The sequence below is a fragment of the Vicia villosa genome, unplaced genomic scaffold, assembly GCF_029867415.1.
Source record: "Vicia villosa cultivar HV-30 ecotype Madison, WI unplaced genomic scaffold, Vvil1.0 ctg.000673F_1_1, whole genome shotgun sequence".
In the NCBI taxonomy this organism is placed as follows: Eukaryota; Viridiplantae; Streptophyta; class Magnoliopsida; order Fabales; family Fabaceae; genus Vicia; species Vicia villosa.
This window is the reverse complement of record NW_026705299.1, coordinates 676,008-694,770: the sequence shown is the minus strand read 5'-3', so window position 1 is coordinate 694,770 and position 18,763 is coordinate 676,008. Positions and strand designations below refer to the sequence as shown.

General features: G+C 31.4%; 1 protein-coding gene and 1 pseudogene across 1 annotated transcript; one reads left to right on the top strand and one right to left on the bottom strand.

Moving 5' to 3' along the window:
- Nucleotides 1–11,060: 11,060 nt before the first annotated feature.
- Nucleotides 11,061–12,863, top strand: LOC131630344 (CEN-like protein 1; annotated as a pseudogene).
- Nucleotides 12,864–13,128: 265 nt separating this feature from the next.
- On the bottom strand, nucleotides 13,129–17,998 carry LOC131630342 (E3 ubiquitin-protein ligase XBAT33-like). Its single transcript, XM_058901131.1, has 10 exons — nucleotides 17,568–17,998; nucleotides 17,411–17,470; nucleotides 16,693–16,764; nucleotides 16,173–16,357; nucleotides 15,830–15,990; nucleotides 15,685–15,743; nucleotides 15,485–15,531; nucleotides 15,260–15,403; nucleotides 14,060–14,151; nucleotides 13,129–13,933 (listed from the first exon to the last, which is right to left on the bottom strand). The coding sequence occupies exons 1-10, from the start codon at nucleotides 17,742–17,744 to the stop codon at nucleotides 13,389–13,391; spliced, it is 1,542 nt and encodes a 513-aa protein (XP_058757114.1). The 5' UTR covers nucleotides 17,745–17,998; the 3' UTR covers nucleotides 13,129–13,388.
- Between the last annotated feature and the right edge of the window lie 765 nt (nucleotides 17,999–18,763).

Genomic DNA, 18,763 nt, shown 5'->3' with positions numbered 1-18,763 from the left:
CCGCCAAAGCTTGCAAGTAAATTCTTTTGACTTTTCCCTTGAAGATAGGGACACCAAGATAATTGAAGGGAAATCTACCTTTTTTGAAGCCAATGAGATTCATAAAATGTTCTTCTCTACTAGGAGTCACTGAACCAAGGAAAATTGTAGACTTCTCAACATTTATGGCTTGCCCCGATGCCACATGATAATTATAGAAAGCTTTTGAAGAGTTGTGATGTTCAAGGTTAAACCTTTGAAAAAAGAAGGATATCATCTGCATAAATAATATGAGTGGGAACATAAATTCCTCTAGTAGCCTTCATTGGAGTGAGTTCCCCCTTCTAGAAAGACTGGACAGCTGCCCACTCAGCACATCCTCTACAAGATAGAAGAGAAGGGGAGACAATGAATCCTTTTGTCTAACACCTTTCCAACAAGAAAAAATATCCTTGAATGGAGCCATTGAAGGATATAAATATTTTTACTGACTCCAGGATGCGAGAGATCTAGTGGCAAAAGGTGTTGCCAAAGCCACACTTCCTTAACACTATAACAAGGAAGGCCCAATTGATGGTGTCAAAGGCCTTAGTGATATCAATCTTGAGGGCTAATTTATCTTTTCTGGAATTGTTGCCAAGAAGGATAGCCACCTCAGAAACCAAACATAAGTTGTCCTTTATATTCCTGCCATGAATGAATCCTTTTTGTTCCTTGGACACCAAAAAATGCATAATCTTGCCTAACCTCTCTGCTATAATTTTGGATATCAACTTGAATTTGTAGTTAGCAAGAGCTATGGGTCAAAACTTATCCATAAAATCGGCATCACTAGAATTTGGAATGAGAACTATAGTATTAGCATTGTAGTTAGAAGTCACCCAGCTAGATTCGAAGAAGTGCCATGTAGCCTGAAAAACATCCTCCTGAATTATGTTCTAGAAAGTTTGGTAGAAAATTCCCCCAAAACTATGAGGTTTTGGGGCACTGTCCTTCCTTAGCCCAAAAACAGCAACAATAATCTCCTCTTTAGAAGGAATGGTGGTGAGAATGTTGTTCATAGAATCAGTGACCAATGTTGGAATAATGTCCTCCAGACTATTCTCCTGAGAAACACCTGCAAAATTAAAAATGTTAGTATAATAATTGACTACATGAGCAGTCATCTCAAAGGGTCAATGGTAATGATGTTGCCATCCATCAAATTGTTTATTTTGTTGTTAGAGCTCCTAATTTTTTAAATCTTATGAAAATAAGAAGTGTTTCTATCTCCCTCCTTGTGCCACCTGGACCCAGATTTCTCCTTCCAAAAAAGTTCTTCCTTGGACAAAGCAAACTCAAGCTCTAGTTGTGCTTTAGATTTTGAGCTTTGAGGGGCTTTTTAAGGATCTGTAGCTTCTGAGACAAGATAAACATAGGGGCATCCAACTATAGGTTGAGACCAAACCTTAGAAATGAAATCTTTACATTGATGATGAAGGGTCCACATAATTAAAAACCTGAAACTAGACTTGAGTCTGGTCATAGTGAAAGATACCTCTATAGCAATTGGAAAGTGGTCAGAACTAAGTTTATGGAGGGTGGTGATGTTATGGTGAGTACAAATGTTAATCTAGTCCTGGTTGAAAAAACTCGATCTAATTTTCTCTCAACAAGAGCATTTCCTATCCTACCGTTGAACCATGTGTAAAAATCCCCCTTTGAAGTCATGTCCGCAAGATTATTGTTATTGACCCAGTCTTGGAAATCCACAATGGGAGGCCTAAAGGGGGGCACTACCCCTATGCTCATGAGCCTCAAAAATGGGGTTAAAATCCCCTAGGATACACCAAGGGGAAGGGTGACTATTTTGAATGTTGGTAAGATAAGTCCAAAGAGTTTTCTTTTAATGTAACAGGTGGAAGCATACATGACAACCATTATATTGTCTTCCCCAACTCTTAAAGCAAACATCTAATCAGTGATGGTGACAATTTGAAGGTTAAGGATTTTAGAATAGATACACCAAATATTAAAAAAAACTGAGAAGGTTTAAGGTTATTAGAAAAAATTAAGGTTAATGGAGTGAAGGAATTTATAAGGAAATTTTTCTAAGTCCGTCCAAGACTTAGCAAGGAAACAAAAATTAGATTTTTGGGTTTTCCCTGTGCAATGAGTAAGTGAAAATGGAATCAGGGTAAGAGATTTTGGATAAACAAAAAGAAAGAGAAAAAACCTTTTTGGGATAAAAACAAGAGGGAATTCTTTTGGAGATTAAAAAAGAAAGAAGGGGACTTTTTTAAGATAAAAAAGGGTAGTTTTTTTTTATCTTGTAAATAGTGACGGTTCAAACTGTTACATCATGTTACATTGTTTCAAAAAACCACCATAATTTATAGTTTATTATGACATCTGTCCTATTAAAACTACCACAATTCCCCGTTTTGTAGTGATATTCTCTCAAATATTTATTAAAACATAAAAAACCATAAACGATTAAAAGAAATAGATCTTGTTTTTTAATTTTTGGGTTAATTGTAACTTTAGCCCCCTATTTTATATTTTTCTTGATTTTGATCTCTCTATTTTAAAAATCATTATTTCAGTTCCCTTTTGAGTTTTTGTGCAATTTTCGCCTCCTATTTTGCATTTTTTTGAAAAATTAATCCCTATTTATGTCCCTTTTCAATAGAAAACTCAAAAGGGACCAAAATCGTGGTTTTAAAAATGGAGGAAGCAAAATCAAAAAATAAAATAAAATAGGAAGACCAAAATTATAATTAAACCTTAATTCTTTTTAATTCTTCTAATTTAACTTTAAAACAATTTTTTCCTTCAAACATTTCAATTTAAACATTGTCTATTCATTCATTTATTTAATTACAAATTTATTTTACAAATCATTTATGATTTTGTAATTTACTTTAATTATCTTTACAATTCAATCCCTTAAACCTCAAATTATTGTACTCTTAATATTTCTAAAATTTAGTTTTTATTTATTTAATTTCAAAATGGCTGACTTTAAAACTTTTTCGAGACTATTTTAGAGTCTAAATTTACGGATTAACTTATTTAAGTTATTGAATCATCCTAATCAAATACATCATTCTTTCTCTTTTATAAATAAGTTTAACTTTTTACATTCATTCAATAAATAATGTATTTAGACTATATATAATTTAAATTAAGTTAAATTTTATTTATAATAAAAAATGGAAGAAATATATATCTATATTTTGAATTCGATTGGGGATTTAGGCTTAAAACACAAAGAAGTTGAACTGAATGATTGAAGAAAAGAAAATAATACACCTTTTTTTCCGTCACATTAGCATGATAAAAATCATACTTTAGGACTAGCTTCTCAAAGCTTCAAAAGATATCTATCATAATAAAGGATTGAAATTTTCAAAGATTTATCACTAGCTAGTTATAAAAAAAAAAAAAAAGCTAACAGAGCACTTTATTGAATTATTTTTCTTTTCTAAAAGACACAGCCTACATGTGGCTCTTTTGAATAAAATATTCATAACCATTGTTTTCATCCATAATCGGTTTTTCTAGAAGGAAGGTAGTAACTTTCTTCCTCATAGAAGCACATATCTATTGCATCGAATTATCAAACTTTTGTAATATGGAATGGACAAACGTGAGAATCTCTATCACTCGTAGCTTCAATTGTTGAACAAAATAGTTAATCGCGTGCTGTGTTTATTGACCAACATCGATCGTGCATATAGCTAGGAAAAAAATCGGTTTGGCAGATAAATAAATGCATAAAATATAAATAAATATTATGACAAAATTTGTACAAACTGTTTATTTATATTTATACTAGATTAAGACCCGTGCAATTCTGATATAGATTAATTTTATTTTTAATTAGAAATTTTAATTAAAAATAAAAAATTATTTCATCATATTCTATAATGTTTTATAATGTAATTTAATTTATTGTTAACTATAAATATAAAAATAATGAGAGTAAGAAATACATTATTCACAAATAAGATTTTATATGAAAGAAAAATATATTTTTGGAATATGAAAGTGATATGTAATATATTATATATTTAATGTTTTAAAGCTTAATTTTATTAAAAATAATGGGAAAATGGCCTTTAAATTTTAAAAAAGATAAGCATATTCTAAAAATTTGAAGCGCATATGAGATAATTTAAAAATTTATCATTTTGAATAAATTTCAAAATATATATTTTGAACCACAACTCAAACAATTGATGGATGATTTTATTAGTAATTTATGAAGATAATGTATTATTTTATTTTTTAAAAAAAGAAGATAATGTATTATTGTTGAAATAGTTAAATATTTAAAATTTAATTATAAATAAAATATTTTTATTAACAATTATTAGTAAAAAATTATAATTTTTTTAACTATCATCTACTAATAAGAATTAGAATTTAATGTTATTTCTAGTTAATAATTTGATTTTATGTTTATCTGGTTTGTCAATATCAAATATTCTCAATAAAATACTTATTGAATTGAAATTATTTCTAATTTTTATTTATGTGTATTTCACCTTCATTTATTAATAACAATTAAATATTATTTAAATTAATTATCTAATTTTAGATTTGTCTATTTTAACTGTTTCAAATATTCTAAATAAGTTTTAAAATATATAAATAGTTCAATTTATTTTTTCAATGTAATATTGTTACCGTATATTAAATAGGTTAATAAATAATTAAAATTTTATACATTTGTTTTTCAAACTAATTTATTAATGAGAAATAAATATTACTTTCAATTAGTAATTAATTTTATGTTACGGTTTCAACATTTTCATATATTTTCAAAAAGTTATTCATTAAATTAAAATAATTTATTTTTTTTCAATTGATTTCGTTACCGTTTAAAATAGACAATAATGATCATTAAAAATTTAATAATATTTTAATTAATGATGATGAAACCGATTTAGTAATTATAATATGTTATAAATTTCTCTTTCAATTAAATTACTAAAAATGCAAGTAGAAAGCTTACTATAAACATGTGAACATGTGTCGGCCCCTCGTAGATAGAATGTTGATTAGAATTAATCAATGGAGTACTAGACTACTTTCCTACGTAGGCCGCTTACAACTGATAAAAAGTGTGGTGTTTGCAATAGCCAACTTTTGGATACAAATTTTTCCTTTGTCCAAAATAGTGATAGTCCACATTGAAAGCCTTTGCAGAAGACTCCTTTGGACGGGAAAAGATACAACATCCAGGAAAGCTCCCATTTCTTGGGACCAATGTTGTGACCCTCGTTCAACAGGAGGCGTGAATATTATAGCACTTGGAGAGAGGAACAGTACCACAATTAGCAAATTATTGAGGAATGCATGTGCAAAGAAGGATAAGTTGTGGAGCAGGTGGATCCACATATATACTATATAAAAAAGAACATTGTGACCAACTATCAACCCAGTCCCACCAGCTTGTGGATTCTGAAGGCCATATTTAAGCACAGAGACATCTTAATACAATCTGCATAATGGCAAGCCTTCCAAACAACTGGGGTTTATGAAACCAACAAAGTATACAAGATGCTAAAAGGAGAAAAACCCAAAGTCATATGGAGGATTTTTATGTATGATAATAGAGCTAGACCACGATCTATGTTTACTTTGTGGATGGTGTGTCAGAATCGCCTGCCCACAAAGGACAGGCTGACTCGGTTTGAAATCACTACAGATGGTAAATGTGTTTATTGTGGCCAGATGGAAACATGTAACCATATGTTTTTTGACTGTGCAAAAACTAAGAGAATTTGGATGCAGATACTCAACTGGATGAATATTAGGCATAGCCCTGGTGAATGGACAGATGAAATGATTTGGCTTTGTCAACAGACAAAAGGGAAGAGTGGTCGTGCTAGACTGCTGAAACTTGCAGCCACTGAAATGATATATGCAGTGTGGAGCCATAGGAACAAGATTGTATTTCAACAAGGAAAAATTGAGGACCTAAGAAGCAAAGACATTATGGAGATCATTGCCTACAAAACTTAGATAGACACCAAACTGACTAATTATTATAATATGTTGTAGCAGTTTTGCTATAGTAGTTTTCCTTGAATGGTATAGTCATGTAGTAGTCTGGATCTTAGGATCTACATTTGTACTTAACTTGTTTTTTGGAATAAAAAATTTCTATTTGCTCCAAAAATAAAAATTGATATCATTAAACAATTTCTCTAATTCTATAAATAATGATGCATTATAATTGGGTTCAAAATCTTATAAAAAGATATCCCCCATACTAATGAATTTAAAGAATAATTATGAAATTATTTAATTTCATTATAATATTAGTATTGTTTTGGAAATGGTGATAATGAAAGATTAAGAGTAGTAATTGTGATAGTAGAAAAGACAATTTTATACCTTTCCACGATTATTGCATCTCCAAAACTCCCTCCTAGGGTTTTCTTGGGTTTTTGACACGAGCATTTTCATTGGTTGGTTGCATCCACATCTGGATATGGATAAGCCGATTGAATTGGCAATGGATGAACTTCTGCTACCGCCCATTTTGTGCCCTAATTTGCAACACGAATTTGGAGAAGACAAAGGGAATCTGGAGAAGATGAACTTTGCAAATGTAATATTATAGAGCTCAATTAGTGATGAGGCCAAAATAATTCTACGTGACATTTAAAAAAATAAAAAATTAAAAAAGTTATCACTCAGCTTAACAAATATGCATTTGACATGTGTCAGCTCTCTAGATGGTTCAAATTGATGGAATCTTGCAACAACAAAAAAATACAAGGCGGAAAACCAGAAGTAGTGCAAATGGCAGGGGTAAAATGGTATTAACCCTTATATTTTTAATATAAATTTTATTTATAGTGATAGATATTTCGTCATAAAATTTGTCGCTAACATGAACATCATATAAAAACCCAGAATCCGTAGCTAATATGCAGCTAATCCGTAGCTAATTCAAACACATCATACTTAGGACCTAGAATTCGTTTTTTTTTTTTGCAAGAAAGTTGATCACATTATTAAGATATCTCACAATTTTTTTTACTTGAGATAAATTAAATATGAATTTTTTACGAATCAATTTTCTTTAAAACGAAAACAAAGAAAACATTAGCATATCATTTGTTTCTAGGCTGTTATTTTTCAGGGAGTTATATCATAACACAAAAAATATCTACAAATTTTCATGGAATTTCGATTAAGTCTCGATTTATTTTGAATTTTAGATAGAAACACATATAATTGTGTTTTTTTCAAGTGACAAAATGAGAAATTTAACCCTATTGATTGTAAAACGGTTGACATGCTTTAATTTTTTCACATTAGTGTATCAAATTATAAGGATGTTAAAATTGAATTTTTTTTTTTGCATTATGTGAATTAAATAAGAATTTTTAAGCGTTGATTTTCCACGAAACGGAAACAACGCAACATTGGAATATGATTGAGTTTTAAGCTAATATTTTGCAAAGATTTATGGCATTTAGAATAAGTCTCGATTTATTTTGAAAAATCAAAATAAATCAAGACTTATTCGGAATGCAATGAAAGTTTGCATATACTTTTTTTTTTGGAGTCAAAGTATAATTTCTCATTATCCAAAAACGTTTAGTTACAACCGATCCCTTAGATCCAGGAAAACAAAAATCAACTAAACTAAGCATAATTCAGAATATGTGTACTTAGCTTTCTATACATGCCACATCTAAGCTTGATATTGTGTATAATAACCTCTGCCATGTTCAGATTCATTTGCTTTTGTGAAAAACTCATGTCATTCCTACCATGTCAAAGCTCATAAATCGTCTCCGCAATTGCTATCTTTAGGACTTGGCTCTTTAAGCCTTTCTTCTTTAGTTTGCATATACTTTATATATGTTATGATATAACTCTCTGAAAAATAATAGCTTAAAACTAAATCATATGATAATGTTTTTCTTATTTCCATTTTATAGAAAATTGACTTGTAAAATAACTCATATTTAATTCATCTCAAATTAAAAAAATTGTGAGAGATATTCTTATAATGTGATAAACGTTCTTGCAAAAAAAATCATGAAAAAAAACGAATTCTAGGTTAAAAGAATGATGTGTTTGATTAGCTAGGAAATAGCTACGTATTAGCTGTAGATTAGTTATGGATTTTGAGTTTTTATATGATGTTCATGTTAGCGACGAATATTGCGACGGAATACTTGTTGCTATAAATAAAATTTATTTAAAAAATACAAAAATGGAGATAAAATGTCATGTGGCATCCATGTCAACATCTTTGTCACGCTGACATGCCCACGTGACAGTGCCATGACATCTCTGTTAACGGATGTTAACAGGAGAGACCAAAAGTGTAGATGAAAAATTTTAAAGAGTTTTAAAAAAATTAGAAAAAAAACTAAAAACAAAATCTACAATATTTATTAGGACAAAAAATATATTTAACCCAGAGAACTATTCAACTATCTCTTATTTCATTTTTCTCTTTTCATTTGCTCAACCACACTTCCCAAGATGAAGTGTGATGCACTTTTTACTTTTAATTTGGTAACTAGAGTGTGATACAAAATTATGACTAGGAAAGTTGAAAGGACAATATAATAAATTACTAGTAGTAGTGGTAATGAATTTAACTTCCTGTATCATTGTGTTTATTCTACTCTTCTTTTTCTTTCCTTTCTCCAAAGTATTTATTTATATTTTGTAGAAGTGGTGAGTGAAGACAATGAGAATATGTTTTATATATCTATATGGTATATAACTCAATAATGTACTAAAAAGTTTTTTCTCTTCTTTCTACTAATAGTATAGCATCGCTCGTTATGGAAATTACTCCAATATTACAACTGTATCTATTATATGATAATGCTTCTTACCCATAAAAAGATTCTGTATTACTTCCATTTAATAATCCCATTGTCCAGTGTGATTTCATAAGACTATATATTTTTCCTTGACATTTCAAGGTTTAAATTTTGTCATAAAACTATATGCAAACCTCATTTTTGTAGTTTATGCAATTATATATGTGTGCTAGTTCCATGACTTCAACAAGTAGGTCAAGATATGTTTTCATGTTTAGGTTCGATGTGGAGCATTTTCTCATGCATGATTGGATTGATGTCGAAGTAAAATTCTATTTGTACCATCACATCACTTGTTTTAGATTTTTTTCCATGTGATGTTTGTGGTGTGGTGTGATATTTCCAAGGTACTTACTCTAATGAGATTTTGTGTCCATTCTCATTTTTTCTAGTAAAATTGATTCCTTAATATGTTGAGGATGATCTTGTTGGTTGATTTGTCCTGCATGGTTGTTTGTGGATGTTCCATTAAGAAAAAATTCAACTTAATGTTAAGGTTGATACAAAAAATTTGGAACCTTTGACTTATGAATTGAATTTAAGCTATCTATGATGATCAATTATGGGAGACCATGTTTCCCTATAATATTCTCCTAAAATCAAAGGAAACTATAATTCTAGATGTTGTGCAGGTAATTGTGGTTTTTATAATGACAGAGAATAAAGCAAAATTTTCATTAATATTTTCAAGGAAGAAAAAGAATTGAAGAAAATATAAAAGCGAGAATGTTTTGATATCTGGTACAAAGAAAATCAAATGTTAAGAATAATATCTAATAAAGTTAAGTTTATGCAAGATCGCATGTGATCCAATACCTTAGTCATTTTTATGTGTTTAGGATTAGGATGTTAGTTTGTAATAAGTGTGAGTAGCTTTCAAAGTAAAAAGTATACACACACGCATTTAAATCCTTTTCTAAAAACTTCATATGCTTTGAAAATATTCTTTAAAATGATTTAAGCTCAAGACTAACCAATTAAGAAGTATATTTAATCAATTAGGAAGCGAAAATTCGCTCTCTAATCGATTAGAGCATTTGTCTAATCGATTAATGAGCGAACTTTTCCTATAATAAATTAAGAAGCCTCTTAATCAAGTAGGCTCCGAGGCTGGCACTTTATTTCTTAAAAAGATAGGTCATGTTTGATTAGCCTCGGTAGCCAATCGATTAGGGAACGACTCCAACCCAAAATCCTTTCCATCTTATCCAAATCTCAAAATCCTTTCCATCTTATCCAAATCTTTTCCTATATAAAAAGGACTTGTGTTCCTTTTGATACAACACAAAAAATATGAAATATCACTCTTTTCTCTTAATCACACTCATCTAAAAAAATTTAACACTTAAAATTATTTTAGTGTTGAGAGAGTGAAATTATTATAAAGGTCTCATGTTGAACTTATGTAAAAGTTTAGTGTAGGAAAGTTTTAAGCTGATCATATGATAAAAGCTCAAGTATTTAGTGGAACTCTCAGAAAAATCTTTGAGAAATAGAGTAAATAATGTGTGGTTTAAGGTTGAACTAAAATTATATTTTGATGGTTCTGATTGTTAAGATCATTGATGCTTCCCAATATTAAATACGTACTTTAAATCTTAACTTTGGAAGCTAGTTTAAAGGACAAGGGTACTTATAAACATACACAACAACTCAAAAATCTTAATAATAAGAAACTCTTAAACAAATTATGGGGAAAATAGCACGAAATCTAGGAAAGATCTTAGACTCATACAAGATGGCAAATTAATATCTGAGAAAACTATAAAAAAGAAAAAATTATGAAAATGAGCTGGTTTTGATAACAAGATTCAACTAGAAACAAATTAAATAAAGCAACATAAAAATTGGAGAAGAGGAGCACGAAATTTAGGACAACTTTGACACATGATTTTCTTTTTCATTGATGTGATAAATCATGTGCATGAAATTTAGCACCTTATCATAAAGTTGAATTCTCATTTGTAAAAGATATATTATTTAATAGTAAGGCAAAATTCTTCATTCTCACCTATCCAATAAGACAAAGACAAGCTAACGATTCTTCCATTAAAATGTGACATGAAAATTGATCCGTTATAAACATCAAGCATTCTATATACAATATAGTATCCAACATGTTCCCCTTAACAATTTTGAATAATACAAATTTGATACTTTAAATAGACACCTTTTCTCAAAATAGCCAAAACATTCATGGAATCTTTCTTTATTCTTCTAAAAACCAAGCCAAGTTCATTATGTTATGGTGCCTATAAATTACTTCAAAACCTCACTTCCCAAATATATTAGAGCATATTTTTCTTACATTTGTAACTCATTGAGATTGATTATAATGTCTAGGCAATTAGAACCACTTACTGTGGGAGGAGTGATAGGAGAAGTTGTTGACATTTTTAATCCAAGTGTGAAAATGAATGTGACATATTTAACCAAGCAAGTTGCAAGGTCATGAGTTCATGCCTTCTATTGTTATCAACAAACCTAGGGTTGAGATTGGTGGTGATGACTTGAGGTCTGCTTATACTTTGGTAAGTTACTTAATCATTCGATTTTTTTATCATATATTACATATCTTCCATATATGAAAAACATGTCCGTTTTGCTGATGACTAAAGAAAAAAAAACTTAATTAATTATCTTTGTTAGTATGTTTTTTTTAAAATTGAATTGAAAGTTCAAATGACCATATTTTCGAGTCATGGTTCAATCTATTTAACTAAGAGTAAATTGAATAATAAATAAATAACAATATATTTATAAAATAATACTAATAATCTGGTTGAACCAAGTGTGGTCAGATGAATGAGTCATTCGGGTCATGGTTCATTGTTTGAACAAACAAGTTTGGTCTGATTTTTAAAACATTATCGTAGATGTTAAAATCTGAGACATAAATATCCATGTGTTTTTATATATTTATAGTAACACACATGAACTTGTAGATCATGACAGACCCAGATGCTCCTAGTCCTAGTGATCCATATTTAAGGGAACATCTTCACTGGTTTGTATATTCAAAACTCTCTCTTTCTCATCTCTTTGTTTTTTTTTTTTTGTATCATCAAATTTCTTTTAAAAATAAACTTGGTGTCCTCAAATTTTCAGGATGGTTACAGATATTCCAGGCACCACAGATGTCTCTTTTGGTTAGTCTCTTTCTAAGAATAACCTTACTCTCTATAATATTTTCTACGGTCTTTTTTATAAGAGATACTTTAGTCGACAAAAATTGATGTATCTGATCCATATAAGTTGTAAGAAGGATTGTTTTATTAACTTTGATGCAGGAAAGGAGATTGTTGAGTATGAGAATCCGAAACCTGTAATAGGAATCCATAGATATGTCTTCGTCTTGTTCAAGCAAAGAGGGAGACAAACAGTGCGAGCTCCGAATTCTAGAGACCAGTTCAGCACAAGGAGATTCTCTCAGGAGAATAGTCTTGGCCTGCCTGTTGCTGCAGTTTACTTCAATGCTCAAAGAGAAACTGCAGCAAGAAGAAGATGATGATCAATTCCTAACGCTGCAGTGAGGGTGAACTGCAGTGAATAAAACTTGTTATAGCTTAATTTGATTTGTTTTCCTATGGTTTTTATGAGAGCTTGTTAATTTTGAATAAAGATAGATTTTTGTTGAAATCTCTATCACTTCTCATTTTTGTTTGTCTGTTTCTTTGGAGGCAAGGTATTGACAATCCATTTGAGGTTGTTATGTAGATTGTAACATCAAAGCTTATGCGCGGTGAAGCAACTTTGAAGACGGATAGAAATAGTGTGAGAAAAACTTCTCCTATTAAATCTAACTGTCATCACAACTGCTACACCATCTAGTTGGGAGATTTTTTTTTGAAAATTTTGATGTTTTTGCGAGTGCATTGCAGCCGCAACTATAGTCTGTAGTTGCAACTGCGACAGTGTAAAAGGAACCTTAGAGATAGTGTACAAGGAACCTTAGAGTTAGGTGTGTCTTTAAAAGTGGCACATATTCTTGATGTACTTCTGTTTTGTATTATTAGTAAGTTTATTGAAGTTATGGACCAAACACAAGCACAACTTTATGATTGGTATTCTCTATATGAAACACAAAAACCAGAAACACGACAACAACGTATGTTGCACAAACACCAGAAACACGGTTCCAACACTGCCACTAGCAATAATTTAAAAAATAATAAATTAAACATAATCACAAGTGTCAGTTTCGGACACGGACAGAGACACATATTCCTACAGAGATGTCGATGCTACAAAACAGAACAATCCCTTAAATATATATTCATAATCATTATATAAATAGAAGTGAAGGACAAAATATATGATTGCTCAATTATATTGTCTTCAAAAAGTGTGACTTGGGTGGTCACAGAAAAATCCAAGGTACCAAATGCACAATTCCTAAAGATGGTTGAATCTTCTATTCACATTCACTGTGACTTAAGTTTAAGTTCAAAATTATTCAATAAATTTGACAGTTCTACGTAACCTTGCAACCATATTATTATACAAAAGAACCTCTTACTAATACTAATCTCATACATGTGCCTATTCAATCAATCAAGCATTTATTTCTGAATTACATTGATTCTCTCTGCTGCAACTTCTTCTACCCCAAAACATATTCGAACACGTAGTTTTCACCAGTTTTGGTCCTTCCATTTTATCTTGATCAGTTGTCGAAGATTGTGAGTGACGAGGCGATTCGTCTTGAGTTTCATCTTCCCGGGGTTCAAATGGTGGACAAGGACCGTCGTTGCAGGTACATAGAGGAATTGCTACGGATGGAAACGGTGTACAGGTGACAGGACAAAGCATCTCGGAAGAAACAGAAGCTACCCGGTTTCTTCGAATTTCCGGTGTAGTATGTGAGAGAGAGGTTTGATCTACGTCACGTGGATGCTGCATGCAGGGAGTACACATGCTGAGTGACACGTGTAATTTGTTTTCTTTCGGTTGGAAACTCGGTAACTTGACGAAAGAGATAATTCCATGTCGACAAAGGGGGCAAGGGATAGAACCAGGAGGGCCGTGCATTTCAGAAGAAACATTGGTTGTAGAGCAAAGATAGAGTGCACATCTTACGCAAAGCTCGTGCATACATCCTGCATGGAAAAATGTTGAGATCGGTTATTACTAAACACGGCCGCATCTTTGACGAACTCAAATTTAAAGATGAAGTGTAAGCCTTTGACAAACGACTTTGATATTCAGAAGTTAGAATACAGTACCTTCTGCAGCTACTGAACATGGCTTCTCGAGGCAGACAGCACAGAAGTCGATCTCATTAGAGGAGGTTGTTGGTGGTTGCAATCCACATTCTCTGCAGTAATTCAAATCAATCTTACTTCCATTTGCATTGGGAGAAGTTAAAAGAGAAAATCAATATAATACAATTTTACATTTCTACAGACTTAAAATTGATATTGGTAAGTTTGACGGTTCCTAATTAGAATTGATTTTGTCTCTAAAATTGATTCTAACGTAAGATTAATAGTTTTTGCCTCTAAACGTGAATTTTACATTCAAATTAATCGTTCAACTCACTTTCACGTGAATGTATTTGAACAAAAATCATTTCACTATAAACTCGCTTTTAACCAAAGTAGTCATTCCCGGATAGAGGCGCAGAGCGGCTGACCCCAAAAGCGGGATAGCGGATAGCGGAATGACCACTCTATTTGATCATTTTTTGAAAAAATTACATATAATAATTATAAACATATATTTGATGGAAACTTAAACAAATAACTCAACTCATAAAATATTCATAAATTAAAGCACAGTCACACATGACTCTTGAAGTGGATAACCGACTATGAACAAAGGTTAAGGTTGAGTCTCAACTAAAAATTTGATTGAAAAACCTAAAATTACCCTTAAAAGTTAAAACATTGTAAATTTAAGGGGGTAATTTCAGTTTTTTAGAGGGGGAAAGAATAGCGGGCCAGAAACCACTCCGGACCGAGAACCGCTCTGCTCCACTATCCCGCTATTTACCCTATAGCGGCCGCTACAGTGTTTTGCACCGCTAAGGCTCTTCCCATAGCGATCGGCCTCCGCTCCGCTATAGTGGGATAGCGCCACATTAGCCTCTAGTGACTACTCTGCTTTTAACTAAAATCAATTCAATTAAAATCAAGTTTCGCCTTCGTAAGACCAAACACACACTCCACCTGTTTCGACCAAAAAACGATTCTGCACGGGTACAGACTCTGATATAATCACAATTCACAAAGATCACACAATTGTATGATCCTACAAGCTGGATCTCGATTTTGACTAGCATGATACACATCTATTTCTCACATCTTCCCAAAACTCATTTCTTTTATCCTAGTTACAATTCCCAGCATTTTGCTACTTTATTTCTACAGCTGTCCGTTTCCTTTGAGATTTTCTTTATACAGATTTATTGACATTAAAAATACCTGGCTATGTTGAGCACGCTCATGAGGGGCAATGATAAATAATTTGAAGTAGGGAACGATGACACTACTGTATCAGAACTAGGTGCCAACAACGGCTCAAGCCAATGACGCCCCCACATCCTAGCAACATCAAGTGGAAGCCACCTGAGGGAAAATTCAAATCGGTATAGTTATGTTTTAGAGTAAGCAAACTTCATACTTAAATTTCCATTCACAATATCTTACCCGTTGCAGTTCAAAGCCATTCGAGTTGCACCTTTTGCAAGGAGGATCTGAAAAAATAAGAGCACTATTAACAGATCCATGCCATGTTTTTACATAAGCAATAAGCTGTTTCCATGAAGAGCTTATGGAATAAGCTGAAAACAGAAGCTTATGAACATGTCATATTGAATATCACATGTCAGCGTTAGAGGTATTCTTACCTGGCAGCATTTTAAGTTTCCACCACAAGCGGCATAATGCAATGGAGTGCTTCCAGCCCCTATATCAATGTGCATCGGTAATTTTCAGGAAGGATGGGAGAAAAACAAGCACATACTTTACCATCATATTAAACAAAAGATTTACCTATTAAATCCATTGACGTTCCATAATGATATGTTGCAGCTGACACATTTGCATTAAGATCAAGTAGCAGTTGTACGCAATCGAAATATCCGTTCAATGCAGCCATGTGAAGTGCAGTAATACCAGCATCAGCCGTCTTGTTTACAAACTTGGACAACGTACTGCACTGGAATGAATTAAATAAATAGCAAGAATATAACATACAGAAATTAAAACTATATTGTATAGTCGGCAATGTTCTAAATTGTACTCTGCAACCGCAATTTCAATTGAGAATTCACTGGGATGAAATGAAATTCACTATACTCTTTTGAGAGTTACACAATGAAGAGGAATGACAGACCTTTGCTCGTTTTTTCTTTTCGTATTTGATCCATCACCCACGTCAGCATCCACAGTAGCATGTAGAGTTTCATAAGGAGCACTTGGAACGAAGTCAGCCACAACAAGTCTAATGCATCTAACATGCCCACTGACAGCTGCAAAGTGAAGAGCTGTCCTCCCACTGAGATAATCTGCTTTCATAACCTGTTATTGAATCTAGTTAGTCTCGACAGGGTTATCTTATACACATGCAAGTTGTATCTCAACTCGTTACAAAACTGAACGCAATTGATGTGAATCTCCAGTGTGTATCTAATTTGGACTTGATTCGAAAGATAGGTGATCTAATTCACAATTTGAAATTTGAATCATGATTTGATAAGCATAATTCACAAAATGAAAATATACTTAAACACAAAATTACAATTCCCGCACAACACGTGGTTTCAACTATCAACCCTGCGACTTGTATCGTTCCAATTTTATCAGAGATGTCATCATATAACTGAAAGTTTGAGAAAATGGATGACAATACTCACATTGCATCGGTAGAGCATAAGGGTCTGTACAACTTCCCAATGACCATGTCTACAAGCTTGCATCAAAGCTGTCTATAAATCAAGGATCAAAGTAAGCCAAAATTAAAAATCTTATTTAGAAAATCATATTCTTAACCAATGCGTCATATATACGTAACGAAACGGAACCTAAGATACATCAATAAAAAGCTTTTGAAAGCTTCACATTATCATGCAGACATCTTTTAAACAAGAACCAGATCCATCATCTGTCAAGAATCATAATGCACACACAAGCTATAGTATAGACAGTTAATCACGGTTTAAGTGTGGCAAATCAAATAGAAACCCTATTTTGTCATGGTTTAACCATGACAAGACAACTATTTTATGAGGCCCTTTTCAGCCACAGTTCAAACGTGTCAAATTTTGAACTCTGTGTGATAATCCGCCTTGCACGTCCTCAATTACGGCCCTAGGTATAGATTATAGAATCCCTACTAGTTAGGTGGACCAAAATGAAATGTGATAAAAAAAATCCCTTATTATGTTACAGACACCGCAACGCGACCACGATTGAGGCCGCATCTTTTGCATTTGACCGCGATTCTTCACAATATCAAAGATTGTGACACAGCCGCAGCCCAGTTACTATGATCATATCATGCAAATTAGTCAAATCAAACACTATAACAGTAAAACTCAAACCAAACAAGCCACAAAAAAATGAAAACAATACCTGCCCACAATAATTTCTTGAATTCACATCAGCTCCCTTCTCAAGCAACAATGCCACAATCTAACAAACACAGCAAAAGACCAAAACATTGATTGATGAAAATAATTCAAACAAAAAACATAAACTTTAAGACATGAAAGGGGTAGAATTGTGAAACCTCGTTATGACCCTTGGAAGCTGCAAAATGAAGAGGTGAATTAAGACCACCAAAGGTTGAGTATTTAGCAAGACCAGGATTGAATTCCAGAAGCATCTTTGCTTCAACCAAATCACCATCCCTCGCCGCAGACACCAATCTCTCGCCAGAAGCTGAACACCCAAAAGAATTTCCCATCTTGATGAAAGAAAAACAATGGTGGATTCAGAAAATAAATAATGGGGTGTTTATGATTTGAAGAAAAATGAAATCTTTGGGTTTGATTATTGATGGTGATGTAGCAGCAGCAGAAGAATGAAGGTGAAAAAATTGGAACTTGGAATGGTGGTGGAGTTGTTTTTTGTGTGAGGAAAAAAACATAGGGAAAATTGGAATGAAGGTTCACTTTACCTTCTTTATGTTCTTTTCTTCTTTGTGTCTGTTCCTTTGACTTTTTTGCTTTGTTGTTGTTTACTCTAATTTTATTTAAAAAATACTACTAAAAAAAATATAAAATCTTAAATAATTCTACTATTTCAATTTCAATATTCAAGTTCAAAAAACAAAAAACCAAATTTCAATTTCAAGATTATGTTCATTATTTAAACAATAATTGATAACTAAAATGTAATATTTATTTTAATATTTTAAAATTAAATATAATTTTTTTCTTTTTTATAATATATATAGTAAAATTACTTATTTTAATAAAATTGAAATAAATTACTTTATAGTGTCATTGAAAATATTTATAAAAGTTATATAAATTTGTTAATAATTTTTTAAATTTTTTATTTATTCAAAAAATTTAAAAGTTTAGGTGGGTAGAATAGCTCATTTTATCAAGTTAAATGAGTATAAACATTTATCTAGGATACATTCTAAGAGAGGATAATCTTTATTTATATTTATAAATTTATGTAGGAGTATTAATTTAAACGAATTGTTAATATTTAGAAATGACTAATTTTTAAAAAATTGACATTATATAATTAATATAAAAATTATTGAAAAATATTTTAAAGAATGATTTTATAATTAAATTTAATATATATTTTATCATATTTTTATTCGGTTTTTTATTATATTATATTGAGCATCAAATGGACCATAAAAGAAACATTTATATTTAATTAACTAATTTTTAAATTTAATAGTGATTTTCAAAAAGAAAAAATGATTTAAACATAAAGTAGTTTATATATTTAGAAATATTT

Excerpts from the sequence above, each read along its gene's own strand:
- LOC131630342 (XM_058901131.1), bottom strand. The coding sequence starts at position 17,744 with ATGGGAAATTCTTTTGGGTGTTCAGCTTCTGGCGAGAGATTGGTGTCT. Across the intron at positions 15,991-16,172 it reads AAAAGAAAAAACGAGCAAAG|TACGTTGTCCAAGTTTGTAA; the intron begins GTCTGTCATTCC and ends ATTCCAGTGCAG. Across the intron at positions 15,532-15,684 it reads GAAACTTAAAATGCTGCCAG|ATCCTCCTTGCAAAAGGTGC; the intron begins GTAAGAATACCT and ends TTATTTTTTCAG.